Source organism: Thamnophis sirtalis, unplaced genomic scaffold (genome assembly GCF_051295495.1).
Source record: "Thamnophis sirtalis isolate CommonGarterSnake01/CBP01778 unplaced genomic scaffold, rThaSir2_p1.2 scaffold_4, whole genome shotgun sequence".
Classification (NCBI taxonomy): Eukaryota; Metazoa; Chordata; class Lepidosauria; order Squamata; family Natricidae; genus Thamnophis; species Thamnophis sirtalis.
In genome coordinates, this window is record NW_028261384.1 from 129235530 (window position 1) to 129249402 (window position 13873).

The window sequence follows — 13873 nt, forward strand, 5'->3', positions numbered from 1 at the left end:
ATTTAAAATGTAGAAATGATGAGAGAAAAATGTACTTTAAGGTGAGGGGTGGGGAGGTAAAACAATCTCTTCTGGAATTTTATTTTTATTTTGGTGTAATTTTTGCAGCCACTCTTATAACTTGTGCGAAGTCATCATCAACCCATGATAATAGGCACCAGGCTAGAAATCAAGAGACTGTGAGCTCTAATCCCACTTTAGTCACAAAGCTAGCTGGATGACTTTGGACCAATCCGTTTCTCTCTCAGCCCTGGGAAGGAGGCAATGGCAAAACACTTCTGAGATGTTGCCAAGAGAGGCACATGGACTTCTCCAGGCAGTCCCTAGATCCGTGATGGCAAACCTGTGGCACCTGTATCCCTTTATGCGGGCAAGCGAACCATCACCCCAGCTCAGCTCCACTGTGCAAATGTACACCTCACTTCAGCCAGCTGATTTTCAGGTCTCTGCCATGCATGCATGGGGGTGGAGCACATGTGGGAGAGGCACACATGGGAGTTGAGCACACACGCATGTGGTGGGGGGAGCATGGGGGTGATGTGCCCCCACACCCCATTTTTGGTCCCAGGAGGCTACAGGGAGCCATGCTAGGCCCAAAATTGGGTGTGTGGGGGTCACACATGTATGTGCAGCTGGGTAGGGGGCCACACCCACCTGTGCAGGGGCTGGGACACACATGAGGCTGTCACATAGGCATTGTATTATGGGTGAGGGCACACACACATGCATGCTGTCAGCAAAAAGGTTAGGTATCCCTGCACTAGATGTTAAGACTGACGGAAAGAACAAAAAAGAAAAAAAGAAAACAGTTTGGACCCCCACAATTACAAAATGAGTTTTCTGAACAGTGGCATGTTTTCATCTCTTCCATTTCCACACAGATTCAGCCTATTTCTCTGTGTAATGGCAATTGCCATTCTGGTTATAGTAAAACCAAGATTGAGGGGAAGCCCTTTTGCTGCTATGACTGTCATTTATGTCCCGAAGGAAAGATTTCAAACCAAAATGGTAAGTGTTCCAATACGAAGAGTAAAGATGCAGAACCCATTGCCTGAGAATAAAATATCCAATTCAGGGGAGCACAGGAATCCCGTTCCATGTGCCTTTTTCTTAGGTCTTACTGATGCTAAGATATTTGTAGAATATGTCAACTTTGGCAGTGTGATTTGTCACTGCAAAGATTGTAAAAAAAAAAAGAAAAGATTGTAAAGAAAGTTCAAGAGGTAGGAAATTACTCAATGGAAATACATTACACAACAATTAAATTGACATGCTTGGAAGACAATTTTCCAGGATGAAAAACAGATTTCAAAGATTAAAGGACTAGAAATAATTGTCAGTGTTTCACATTCAAAGTCCAGTACAAATATTGAGGTAATTGTTCGAGTTCTGGGCAAAATGGACAGCATGGCAAAATTTGTTGCTATTTTTTTTAAGAAATAATTTCTTTATTTATGTATTATTTTCCTTTTGTATCTTAATGTTTTTGCAGTTTTTGTTTTTACAACCTGCCTAGTTTGTGCAATAAAAGAAAAGGGGTTTTTAGCAAGTATTTTTATCAGCTTCTCAAGGACTGTTCTGACCTAGGCTTCAAAGGTTTGAGTTTGAGTTTTATTGGTTTTGAAATGCCGCCCACTCCCGAAGGACTCCGGGCGGCTTACAATAAAACAGGGAGAGGGGATAAATAAGACAGTACAAGACAATACAACAATTTAAAAATACAGCAACATTCACAATTGAAGTGGGGCCGGATACTTCAACAGCCCCCAGCCTGCCGGAACAGCCAGGACGTAGTAGCTTTACGGAAGGCCGGGAGAATAGTAAGGGTCTGGATCTCCACGGGGATCTCGTTCCAGAGAACATGAAGCGAATTCCTTGTTCCAACAAAAACCCCTTTTATTAATTTACCGTAAATTCTGCTCATCCACATACAGCAAATTCTTTCAAGGGAGGATTTACAGTCACAGACCTTATCTGGCTTGGAGAGCTGACAGGCCAATGTCTGCAAAACTTCACAAGGAATCTCAGAGAGTCACAAACCAATTAAGCAAACTAATTGTCTCCTGAAAACTCCACTCCTCTTTTATTTCATTCATCCGCTTGTGGCCTTACTCCCACGTCGACCCCTGTTCTTTAGTTGTTCCCTTCATTGAGCAACTCTTTATATGTGCACACTGGGAACAGGCTCCAGCGGTTCATCTGCCTCACTCTGAAGGTAGCTGATAATTGGCATACGGCTCTGGCCCCTCTCTGCCTCTGACAGAGAGCCCTCATCAGAGCCTTCTGCAAACTCCAGGACTAACCCATGTTCCTCCCCAAGCTCCTCACAGCTCCACTGACTGCTGAATGGCCACAACACAGAGATCTTAAAATTTTCTAAAACTTGATAGCTTTAACAAATCTATAAATGGTGTTTATTTTAAATGAAATTGGAGGAATGAAGATTGTTTGTGTTTCCTAACGCATGTTTCTTTCATAGATATGGAAGACTGTTTTCAATGTCCAAAAGATCAGTATCCCAATGTGAATCGGAATCTGTGCCTTCTAAAAGGGATCAGCTTCCTATCATTTGAAGAACCTTTGGGAATTACCCTCACTCTTTTTGGCCTATTGTTTTCTTTCCTCACAGCTTTGGTGCTTTACATCTTTATTAAGCACCAGGAGACTCCCATTGTCAAAGCCAACAACCGGAACCTCAGCTACATTCTTCTCATTTCCCTTTTGTTTTGTTTCCTTTCCACTTTGCTTTTCATTGGACAGCCCACAAAGCTGATGTGTCTCCTTCGACAAACAACCTTTGGCATCATCTTCTCAATAGCCATTTCTTCGGTTTTGGCCAAGACCATCATTGTGGTCCTTGCCTTCATGGCAACCACACCAGGGGGTGGGATGAGAAAATGGAGGTCTGGAAAGCACATGGCCAGCTCCATTGTCCTCTCCTGCTCTTTTATTCAAGCTTTGATTTACACTGTGTGGTTGGTAACTGCTCCTCCCTTTCCAGATGTTGACATGCACTCCCTGATGGAAGAAATTAACCTGGAATGTAAAGAAGGTTCTATCACCATGTTTTATGCTGTCCTGGGCTTCCTGGGCTTCCTGGCTACCATCAGCTTCACGGTGGCCTACCTGGCCAGGAATTTGCCTGACAGTTTCAATGAAGCCAAGTTTATCACCTTCAGCATGTTGGTCTTCTGCAGTGTCTGGGTGTCTTTTGTTCCAACTTATTTAAGCACAAAGGGCAAATACATGGTGGCCGTGGAGATTTTTTCCATCTTGGCCTCCAGTGCTGGTTTATTGCTCTGCATATTTTCCCCTAAATGCTATATCATTATAGTGAGGCCTGAACTGAATAACAAGGAACAACTAAGAAGACGAAAGGCATAGCCAAAAATAGTTCATTTATTATAATATAAAATATATTGAGCCTTGGTGGCACAGTGGTTTGAATGCAGAACTGCAGGCTAGTTCTGCTGACTGCCAGCTGCCTGCAATTTAACAGTTGAAAGCCCACGTCGTTCATGGTTATCTTAGCCTTCCATTCTTCCAAGGTGGGTAAAATGAGGATCCAGATTGTTGGGCGCAATATGCTGACTCTGTAAACTGCTTAGAGAGGGCTGTAAAGCACTGTAAATCAGTCTATAAGTCTAAGTGCTTTTGCTATAATCATCAACAATTTCATAATTTATTCTACACCTTAAAAATCACTACAGATAAATAGCAAAGTTTACAGACATCAAACACATCAGGAGGTGGGATGAGAAAATGGTCTAGCAAACACTTGGCCAGTTCCATTGTTCTTTCCTGCTCCTTTCGTCAAGTCTTGATTTATAGTGTGTGGTTGGTCACTGCTCCCCCCTTTCCAGATGTTGGCATGCACTCCCTGATGGAAGAAGTTATCTTGAAATGTAACGAAGGATCTGATTTTATGTTTTACATTGTCCTGGGCTTTCTGGGCTTCTTGGCTACCATCAGCTTCACAATGGCCAGGAACTTGCCTGACAGTTTCAATGAAGCCAAGTTTATCAATTTCAGCATGTTGGTCAAGCATTTGTGTTTGTGCATTACCACTTGCACGACCAGTGGAGCATGCACGACGGTTATGTGCATGCTCTGTTTGCCTGAACATTAGGAATGGGTGCCCACACTTCTCTTGCAAATGGAGCTGCACATGCATGCCTGCTTGCTGCCTGCTCGCGTGGAACCAACCACTCTCCCAATGGTGAAATTATATATATATATATTACTACCAGTTCTGTGGGCATGGCTGGGTGGGTGTGGCAGGGGAAATATATTGCAAAATCTCCATTCCCACCCCACTTCAGGGGAAGATTCCTGCAAAATCTCAATTCCCACCCCACTCTGGGGTCAGACAGAGGAGGTATTTGCCAGTTCTCTGAACTACTCTCCAGAACCCGTCAGAACCTGCTGAATTTCACTCCTGCCCTCTCCCCACCACCAGCAGCTGGTCCACAAAACTGGAAAACCTATAAGTTTGGAAAATTTTGTCATATAAGTTTGAAGTTCATCTGCTGTTTACAATAAAAATAAAAGTTTCATATTGCTATTAAAACAATTGTATTCTTAAATAAAATATTGAAAAGTATGTGTGTTTTATAATTAATAATTACATTTTAGAAAACATATTAGAAAGACATATTGGAAAAGTCTTTTAACAATCTAAGGAAAAGCCTAATTCTCAGGGGAAGTTTTGAAAAGATTCCATGGCAACCATAGATATATGTAGATAAGAAATTTTGACATGCTGACTTCTGGGGGAGGAGCCTGTCACCGATGGGAGCTCAACGGAGCTCCTCTCAGAGTTCTGGTCTGTATATCTTATAAGATCTATAGATATCTCCCCTTTCTGGCAGAAAGGGGCAGGGAGAAGGTCAGTCGTTAGGATCTCTTTGTAATTCACAGCTTTTTTTTCCGCTGTGAACGGAGAAGAGGTTCAACAATAGCTGAGCTTTTACTCCAGCCAGTTCTTCTCAGCTGCTTTTTTTTGCAGCGCTAGGCAGGTTGCCCCCCCCCCTCAGGACAAAGCTAAGCTATTTAAAAATTAATCCGAATCCGAGCGGGGACCATTCCTGAGAAACCTCTTCTATTATTATTCAAAATACCAGCTTCAATTTTGCAAAAGGCTTCTTTGTCTAGCTGCGTCACAAGATGGCGATCTTATAGCTTTTGCGTTTGATGTGACGTACTCAATCAGCCCTACTCTCCTGAAGACTTCTCCGTATCAACTGTTAAAAGATTACAAATAGTATCCCATTTAAAACTGAGGGGAGCAGAGACTTTGTTTGTTGGCTTGTTTGATTGCTCGTTTTTCAATTTTTTTATTTTTTTGGAATGGCTCCCAAATCGAAGCAGAAGCGCTTCCTTAATAACACATCTCAAGAAATTGCTATAAAGTCGCTGCCCTTGCCTCCTACACCCTCTACTGGAGACTTGTTAACGCAAGCATTTCTTTTCGAAACCCTTAACAATTTCAGACAGGAAATCAATCAACTTATATCGGATTTATATGATAAATTTGATGCTAAAATTGCTCAAACAAAGGAGGATATGATCGGAATTATGACAGTTATGACAGACTATATTGCTGGAATGGAGGATAAATTGGAACTTTTGGAAGAAACCAACTCTAATTTGACATCCAAAATTCAAACGTTACAACAGGAAATTGAAAATGCTCAAAAACAACTTGTCATGATAAATTATAATAAGACTGCATTTGCAATAAGAGTTAGAGGACTGCGTGAAAAGGAACAGGAGAATTTGAAACAGACCTTCTTTGAGGCTCTTAGTCGTTCGGTGGGAAGTCTGGGACTTAACTTTGATTGGCAGATTCAAAAAATTTACCGCCAGAACTCGTGTGTAGCAAAACAGCGACAGCTTCCGAGGGATATAATTATATATTTCACCACAAGGGAATCCAGAAATGTGATAATACAGAAGCTTTACAATAAGAGGCTGAGAATTGATGGACAGGACTTGATTGTTTTTAAAGAAATACCATCTCAAATATTAAGAGCAAGGAGAGACTACACTTTCTTAACTAAAGAACTCAGAAATTCTCAGATACCATATAAATGGGAAGTCCCAGCTGGCATTGCAGTCACATATGAGAATCAAAAACATAGTCTTAATTCTGTTTGTGAAGCTCGAGATTTTTATTACAAGATTCTGAAGGCGGGACTTCCTGATTCATCCGGACTTGGAGAGAGACAAGGAGAAGGAGAAGACAAGCAGCGGGACACGTGGCTACAAGGCGGACGGCGTTGTTTTCCTCCTCCGGAAGGGCAGAAGAGTAAAGAATAAAGATCCAGCGATGCTTTTAAAATAGTTTGAATAAAATTTCATGATTCCTGTCTGGTATAAAATGGCAAAGTTGTATATCAATGATGAGACATGGAGGCTGAAAGAAGCGTTGCTGATTTTGGACATATATGGTATATAAGATTTGTTTGAACTCTAATTTAAATTGCGCATGAATTATCTTTCCAGGCGAGGAGAGCGGAGATCGTGATTTTCTTGAGTTGTGGTTTGGGACGAACGGAGTTGGGAGGTGCGGGGGAGATGGAAGGGTAGCGAAAGTTCAATTAGATTACTCGGAGTCAGAATGTAAGCTGATTTTTGTATGAATTGCTATTTGAATATAAGGTTAAGAAAGATTAGTCGGAGAGTCTCCAGGAAGGTGGAGTAAATATGAGAGGAGCAATGGATGAGGATAAAATATATATGTGGACACGGGTAAAGGCAGGGTGGAAGGTATAAAATTTATATGTGGATGTGGGTAAGGGCAGGATGGGAGGTGTTGGAAATGAAAAATGAAAGAAGTACTTGAGTTTAATGGCTTTATAGAAAAGTTTGGATATTTGGATAAAAAAGAGATAAATTAAAGGTTTGAATATATAGATAAAGTAATGAGGCCCTTAGTTGGAGAATTCCATTTGACTAACTTACCTGGTTTCAATATAGTTTGAAATCCTGCAAGTAATAAAATAACTGAAATTAGGAATGAGGTACATTGTTTAAGATTTAAAGATGATGGGAAGCTGTGTTAATGTAGTGGGTTTATTGATTTTTCCTGTTTTTCCTTTTTTGTGTGTGCGTCTTGTTTTTCTTTTTATTTTTTTATTTTTTACTATTTCTCTTTTTTTGTTTTTCCTTTAACTTTTATCTTTTAACTTTAAAGTTAGTTGGTTTTAATATACCCCAGTGCTTGATAAAGAATTATGCTGGGTATGGGACCTGGAAAGTCGTAAGGGGGTTAGGGAGGGGGGACTATAGGGGGGAGGGGGAGGGTGGAAATACAGTTTCAATTCTCAGAACAATAAGAATGCACTTGTATACTGTTGCTCTCTTTTCTTTTTTTTTCTTTTTCTCTTTTATTTTCTCTTTTTTATTTTTCTTAATTTTAGTGTAAAATATAAACTGAATAGATTAATGAACTGTAGAGATACACCAAAGTGAGGAGTAGAGGGAAAGAAGAGGGAGAAGTAAAGAGGGAGTGAGAGGGAAATGCAAGGAGGGTGAGATGGAGGGAAGGAGAGATGTCTGAGGGGGAAGGGAAGTAGAAGAGGGGAATGTTGGAGGGGAGAAATGAAAGTTGGAGGGGGAGAAGAAAGGGTGTATGGGGGATTGAAGTGTTATGTTGGCTTTTTATGGTGGATTATTTTTTGTTATGCACAGTATATAAGTGATTGTATAAAATGAAAATGAAAATGAAATAAAACAGTTTTAAAGAAAAAAAAAAGAAATTTTGACATGCTATACAAAGATACATTCTACCAACTTCCCAGAAATTTATATGGGTTGGCTTCGAACTTAAGATTTCATCTGGAAATTAATTTTCAGCTAGCATAATATTTAACTCAGATACTAAACATACCTTTTTCCCATTGCTTTATTTTAATACTTCTAATCTAGTAGATTGCTTATACTTGACAGATGCAATGATATCCTGTTTCCCCAAAAATAAGACCGCCCCAGATAATAAGCCCAATCAGCTTTTTGAGTGCAATGCGTTAAAGCCACACCCACAGAACCCGTAATAAAAAAAATGAATCCCATCATTGAGCCATAGTATTGATGACTACACCATTCGGAGGCCTGAAGTCACAGATTAAGGGAATATTTTCTTAGAAAATCTGTCTATGTAGTTACTAGAAGTTGAGAATAATCTGTTGGCACATAAACAATCAATGATTATTGAAAAGAGAAAGAAAAGAGAAAACTGCACGTAACAACTAAAAAGAATAAATCAATCAAATGACTACCATCAAGTAAAATCTGTTGAAAATTATTTTCAACTTCATTGAAAAGGCACTGATGTGAAATCCATCTGGGCTATGAAAATCTCTATAATTTCCAACTCAAGCATAATTATTTCTACAACTTCCTAGAGAATTTACAAACATATAGCAAAACATTGAACCAAGACTAATACCAGTTATTAATATACATTTTGAGCTAGGAGAAATGCAAAGAAATGCAAACTTTTCTGTGCTGAATTATATTTATTATTAAGGTCAGATAGCCAAAAAAGTATTTACTCAGATCAACATGACCAGTTCAATCAGTTATGTATATATGACAGAAATCCTGAAGATTCATTGAAGATGGTGATGTTTGTGGCATCAATAAAGAGCCTAGGTGGCGCAGTGGTTAGAGTGCAGTACTGCAGCCCACTTCAGCTGACTGCTATCTGCAGTTCGGCGGTTCAAATCTCACCGGCTCAAGGTTGACTCAGCCTTCCATCCTTCCGAGGTGGGTGAAATGAGGACCCAGACTGTGGGGGCAATATGCCGACTCTGTAAACCGCTTAGAGAGGGCTGAAAGCCCTATGAAGCAGTATATATATAAAAAAATACAATACTAGTGATATTGGTGTTCGAAGAAGTCTATAGCAGTTTTCCTGGGAAATGTCCTATAAGCCTCCCTCTTGCCATTCTTCACAAGGATTACTATACTGGTGACTTTATCATTGGGGCCATTCTCTCTCAAATCTATGTGTTTTCTACCCAGCGACTTTTGAAAAGAATCCCTCTTTTGATGTTTTTGACAATGTCATGTAAGGTCTTTCATATTTTCCCTTGATTTCTAGCCATATTACATCTCTTGGCAATGCCAATATTTCAATTTTCAAATGATGTTTGTGTTTCTGAATTAATGAAGGTCGTGAACACATCACCATCTGTCATTGTATGTCTTGTTCTATTGAATCTAATGTTTGCCTTTCTGACTAAACCATACTGAGAATTAGGCAATATATTATAATATAGAGTATAGGGAACTATTAGTATCAAAATCCCCTTATTTTGATGCCAGGTAATCTAATCCATGGCAGTGCCTTTGACACTCATCAGACCCTACCTACATCTGGGTGCCAATCGCTTAATGCCTTGTTGTTAAAATATAACAAGCAAGATGGATTGGCACTTCAAAGCATTAAATTGTAATACACTGTTATATGCTTATTAGGGATTGTAGAGGCATGTTTTTTTCTTTATACTTTACTAGGATTTATGAAAAGGGCAAAACTTCCAGATGCTTTGATTCAATAAATTTATGTCAACAAAACCAGAAACCAACAATCTGTCAGAGATTGTGTAATAAAGCCCTATCCTGAATATCTGAGATAATACACAAATAATATTTCATCCCAATCTCTCTCCTGTTGTATTATTATTAACTCTTTGTATTTTGGGGGACAAAAGTTAAAAGAAATTTGTTCCATGGAGATACAACCATTTGTTTAGAATGCAAGATCTAATTATTAATAAAGTTGTCTTCTCATTGCAGAGTAATAACCCAGAATTACCAACATATACTTGCTTTGCAATTTGCTATAGAGACAATTAATAAAAGTCCAAGGATCTTACACAACATCACACTGGGATTCCATGTGTTGAACAGCAATTTCCGTCCCAAATGAACTTTTCGTGTCTCACTGGAACTTCTTTCTACCCAAGGCAAGTTTATCCCCAACTACAAGTGTGATATGCAGACTACTATAGCATCCATTATTGGAGGACCTGATGCCAGCGTGTGTCACTTCATGGCAATCATTTTGTGCATCTACAAGATTTCACAGGTGAATTTCCCTAATGCTATATAGTTAAGCAAGCCATATTTTTGAGACAATGTCTCCATACCTTTAAGGAAGTAGGATGGAACTGAAACTTCTTGTTTTGCTTTCCAATAATTTACTGTCTTGCTTTCAAAAGCACCAGAAGGCAAGACAAGCAGGAAAGGCTGGAAACTGACCAAGGAGAGAACCTACCTAGAATTAAGGAGAAATTTCCTGATAGTGAGAAATTTGTGGAATGGTTTGCCTTCAGAAGTTGTAGGTGTTCCATAATTGGAGGCTTTTAAGAAAAAAACTGGACAGCCATTTGTCTGAAATGGTATAGGGTCTCCTGCTTGAGCAGGGGTTTGGACTAGAAGATCTTCAAGTTTCCTTCCAATATTCTGTTATTGGAATGTTAGTTCTGTTCCAATAACTCTGTTATTCTTTTAAAAGAATTCGGAAAACCAAATTAGGAAAAGCTCTCTCTTTACTGCTGATATTGGTTTATGAATAACCATTCAATGAGTCAACTGAGTGAATATGAATGAGTAATTCATATTCCATATGCCATGGGCCATTATTTTCCTGCTCACAAAGATTAATTTTGAAATTAAATGGTATATTCTTTCATTTCTGAGTCAGTAAATCCATATCCATTACACTCACAAATCCCAAATTATCACTGAATTTGAATGAAGTCTGAAAAACCGTTAATGCTTGCACAGGTGCCTTGTTGTCATTGCAAAGTCATGTCTGACCCATCATGACCCCATGGACAACATTCCTCCAGGTCTTCCTGTCCTCCACCATCCTCTGAAGTCCATTTAAGCTCATGCTGACTGCTTCAGTGACTCCATCCAGCCACCTCATTCTCTGTCATCCCCTTCTTTTGCCTTCAATCATTCCCAGCATTAGGCTCTTCTCCAGTGAGCCCTTCCTTCTCATTAGGTGGCCAAAGTACTTGAGCTTCATCTTCAGGATCTGGCCTTCTAAAGAGTAGTCAGGGTTGATCTCCTCTAGGACTGATCGGTTTGATTGTCTTGCAGTCCAAGGGACTTCCAGGAGTCTTCTTCAGCTCCATAGTTCAAAGGTTTAAATTCAGCCTTTCTTATGGTCCAACTTTCACAACCATATACTGCAACTGGGAAAACCATAGCCTTGACTGTACACACTTTTGTTGACAGGGAGATGTTTTTGCTTTTTAGTATACTGTCTAGATTTGCCATAGCTTTCCTATGCACATAGGAAATTTCACACACATAGATATTTAACATGCCTAGAAGTTTAGAAATGGTGAAAGTACTCAATTGTATTGCAAAATATATCTCAGAGGTTTTCCCTTCTTAACTGTTTGCTATATTCTTTAGTTGGCCTATGTATCCCCCCCAGTGATGAATGACATATCCCGAAGAGTTTTCCTTCATCAGATATTTCCAGACATCAACCAACAATATAAGGGAATTCTCCAGCTACTGCTCTTTTTCCAGTGTGTGTGGATTGGAGTGATTTTCATTACTGATGACAGCGGGGAGAAATTTGTAGAAAATCAGCTCCCCAGGTTTGCCCAAGCAGGCATCTGCTTTGATTTTATAGAAACATTTCCACAAGTAAATTTTTCAACTGAAATAACCAAAATGGTTATGGAAGGGGAAGAAACGACTAGGATCATTATGGAAGCCACTGCTAATGTAGTAGTTGTACATGGAGAAATTCAAACCATAGTGGTTTTAAGGGCAATGCTTCATATCTCTGAATTTGAAGAGATCCCAATGAAAACCAAAGTATGGATTTTTGTAGCTCAGATGGATTTCATATCAATGTCTTTTCAACGAAGCTGGCCCATTGGCTTTATGCATGGTGCACTCTCTTTTGCAGTCCACAGTGAGGAAGTGCTGGGATTCCATGAGTTCCTTCAGCACAGGAAACTCCCATCTAAACAGGAAGATGGTTTTTCTAGGGATTTCTGGAAAGAGGCATTTCAGTGTTTGTTCTCTACTGCTCCGGGAGAAACAATGGATGAAGACATCTGCACTGGAGAAGAGGACCTGAGTCAACTTCCCAGGTCAATTTTTGAAATGAGCATGACCAGCCATAGCTACAGCATCTATAAAGCTGTCCATGTAGTGGCAGAAGCCTTACATGCTATGGTCTCATCTTCAGTAAGGAAAGGAACAAGACAAGATAAGAAAGAAAGGCAACTTCTCAATCAACAACCTTGGCAGGTATTTTTCCCTGAGATCAATAATATAGAAGAAGCCCTGTAGACAGAGTTTTGTTTTCTTCATATAATGGTGGAAAGTTATTACATCTTAGCACTTTTTTATTTTATTTGTGATATATTTATGGCTACCTAACTAGATGGAAAAGATTGTGGTCAACCTGGTGTGAATCAAGTTGTGTTTCAATGTCACAATTAATTTACGGTAAAAGAATCTTTATAGTGAAGAAAGGACAGATTAACAGAGAAAGTAGTTTTTTCAATACACAACATTGGTAGCTAGTGTATTGCAAGCCATAAAAAGAGAATTCATGTAGGCATGTAGTTTTGTTTGCATCAGGCAATGGTGCTTAGTGGTTCAGACTCTGACTTCACTGCATAATTTTAGGCATTCAGACAATAAGAGTGCCATAGTTTCCTTTGAGTACCTGCATACTGCACGAGTCAAAAAGAGGGCTGGGGAAATATTTACAGATCCCCTCACATCCTGGACATAAATTATTTCAATTCCTACCCTCAAAACAATGCTATAGGGCTCTTCACACCAGAACAACTAGACACAAGAAGAGTTTTTTCCCGAACGCCATCACTCTGCTAAACAAATAATTCCCTCAACCCTGTCAAATTATTTATTAAGACTATATTACTATTACTATTAATTCTCTCATCATTTCTGTCACCCATCTCCTCCCACTTATGACTGTATGACAATAACTTTATTGCTTGTATCCTTACGATTTATATCGATTGTTTCCTAGTTTAATTTGATTGCTTATTTGTACCCTATGGCAATCATTAAGTGTTGTACCTTATCATTCATAATGAATGTATCTTTTCTTTTATGTACACTGAGAGCATATGCACCAAAGACAAACTCCTTGTGTGTCTAATCACACTTGGCTAATGAAGAATTCTACTCTACTCTACTCTACTCTACTCTACTCTACTCTACTCTACTCTACTCTACTCTACTCTACTCTGCATCGCCTGGTGCACCAATTGCGTCCCTACCTGAACCGGGAGGCTCTCACAACAATCACTTATGCCCTTGTGACCTCAACACTGGACTACTGCAACGCGCTCTACATGGGGCAGCCCTTGAAGAGTGTTCGGAGACTTCAGCTTGTCCAGAACGCAGCCGCGTGAGCGATTGTGGGTGCGCCTCGGTACACCCACGTTACACCTATCCTCTGCGAGCTGCACTGGCTGCCTATTGGTCTCCGGATACGCTTCAAGGTGCTAGTCATCACTTATAAAGCCCTACATGGTATTGGACCTGGGTACTTGAGAGACCGCCTCCTGCCAATTACCTCCCAAAGACCCATTAGATCCCACAGGCTAGGCCTACTCCGAATTCCATCTGCCAGCCAATGCCGGCTGTCGACCACCCGGGGGAGGGCCTTCTCTGTGGCTGCTCCGGCCCTCTGGAATGATCTCCCCATGGAGATTCGGACCCTCACCACCGTTCAGGCTTTCCATAAAGCCGTTAAGACCTGGCTGTTCCAGCAGGCCTGGGGTTGCTGAATTCCATCCCCACTCGAACTAGTGTGCTTGCTGAGACCTTTTAAATTGGTTCTGTA

The 13873-nt window shown here is 40.0% G+C and overlaps 2 protein-coding genes across 2 annotated transcripts; both read left to right on the forward strand.

Moving 5' to 3' along the window:
• Window positions 1-947: 947 nt before the first annotated feature.
• On the forward strand, window positions 948-3384 carry LOC148046546 (vomeronasal type-2 receptor 26-like). Its single transcript, XM_087712186.1, has 2 exons — window positions 948-1008; window positions 2480-3384. The coding sequence occupies exon 2, from the start codon at window positions 2482-2484 to the stop codon at window positions 3382-3384; it is 903 nt and encodes a 300-aa protein (XP_087568312.1). The 5' UTR covers window positions 948-1008; window positions 2480-2481.
• A 487-nt stretch (window positions 3385-3871) lies between these two features.
• Window positions 3872-12339, forward strand: LOC148046547 (vomeronasal type-2 receptor 26-like). Its single transcript, XM_087712187.1, has 3 exons — window positions 3872-4052; window positions 9978-10099; window positions 11443-12339. Exons 1-3 carry the CDS (start codon window positions 3872-3874, stop codon window positions 12337-12339), a joined length of 1200 nt encoding a protein of 399 aa, XP_087568313.1.
• Window positions 12340-13873: the final 1534 nt, after the last annotated feature.

Excerpts from the sequence above, each read along its gene's own strand:
- LOC148046547 (XM_087712187.1), top strand. The coding sequence starts at position 3,872 with ATGCACTCCCTGATGGAAGAAGTTATCTTGAAATGTAACGAAGGATCT. Across the intron at positions 4,053-9,977 it reads CATGTTGGTCAAGCATTTGT|GCAAGTTTATCCCCAACTAC; the intron begins GTTTGTGCATTA and ends TTTCTACCCAAG. Across the intron at positions 10,100-11,442 it reads GCATCTACAAGATTTCACAG|TTGGCCTATGTATCCCCCCC; the intron begins GTGAATTTCCCT and ends TATATTCTTTAG.
- LOC148046546 (XM_087712186.1), top strand. The coding sequence starts at position 2,482 with ATGGAAGACTGTTTTCAATGTCCAAAAGATCAGTATCCCAATGTGAAT.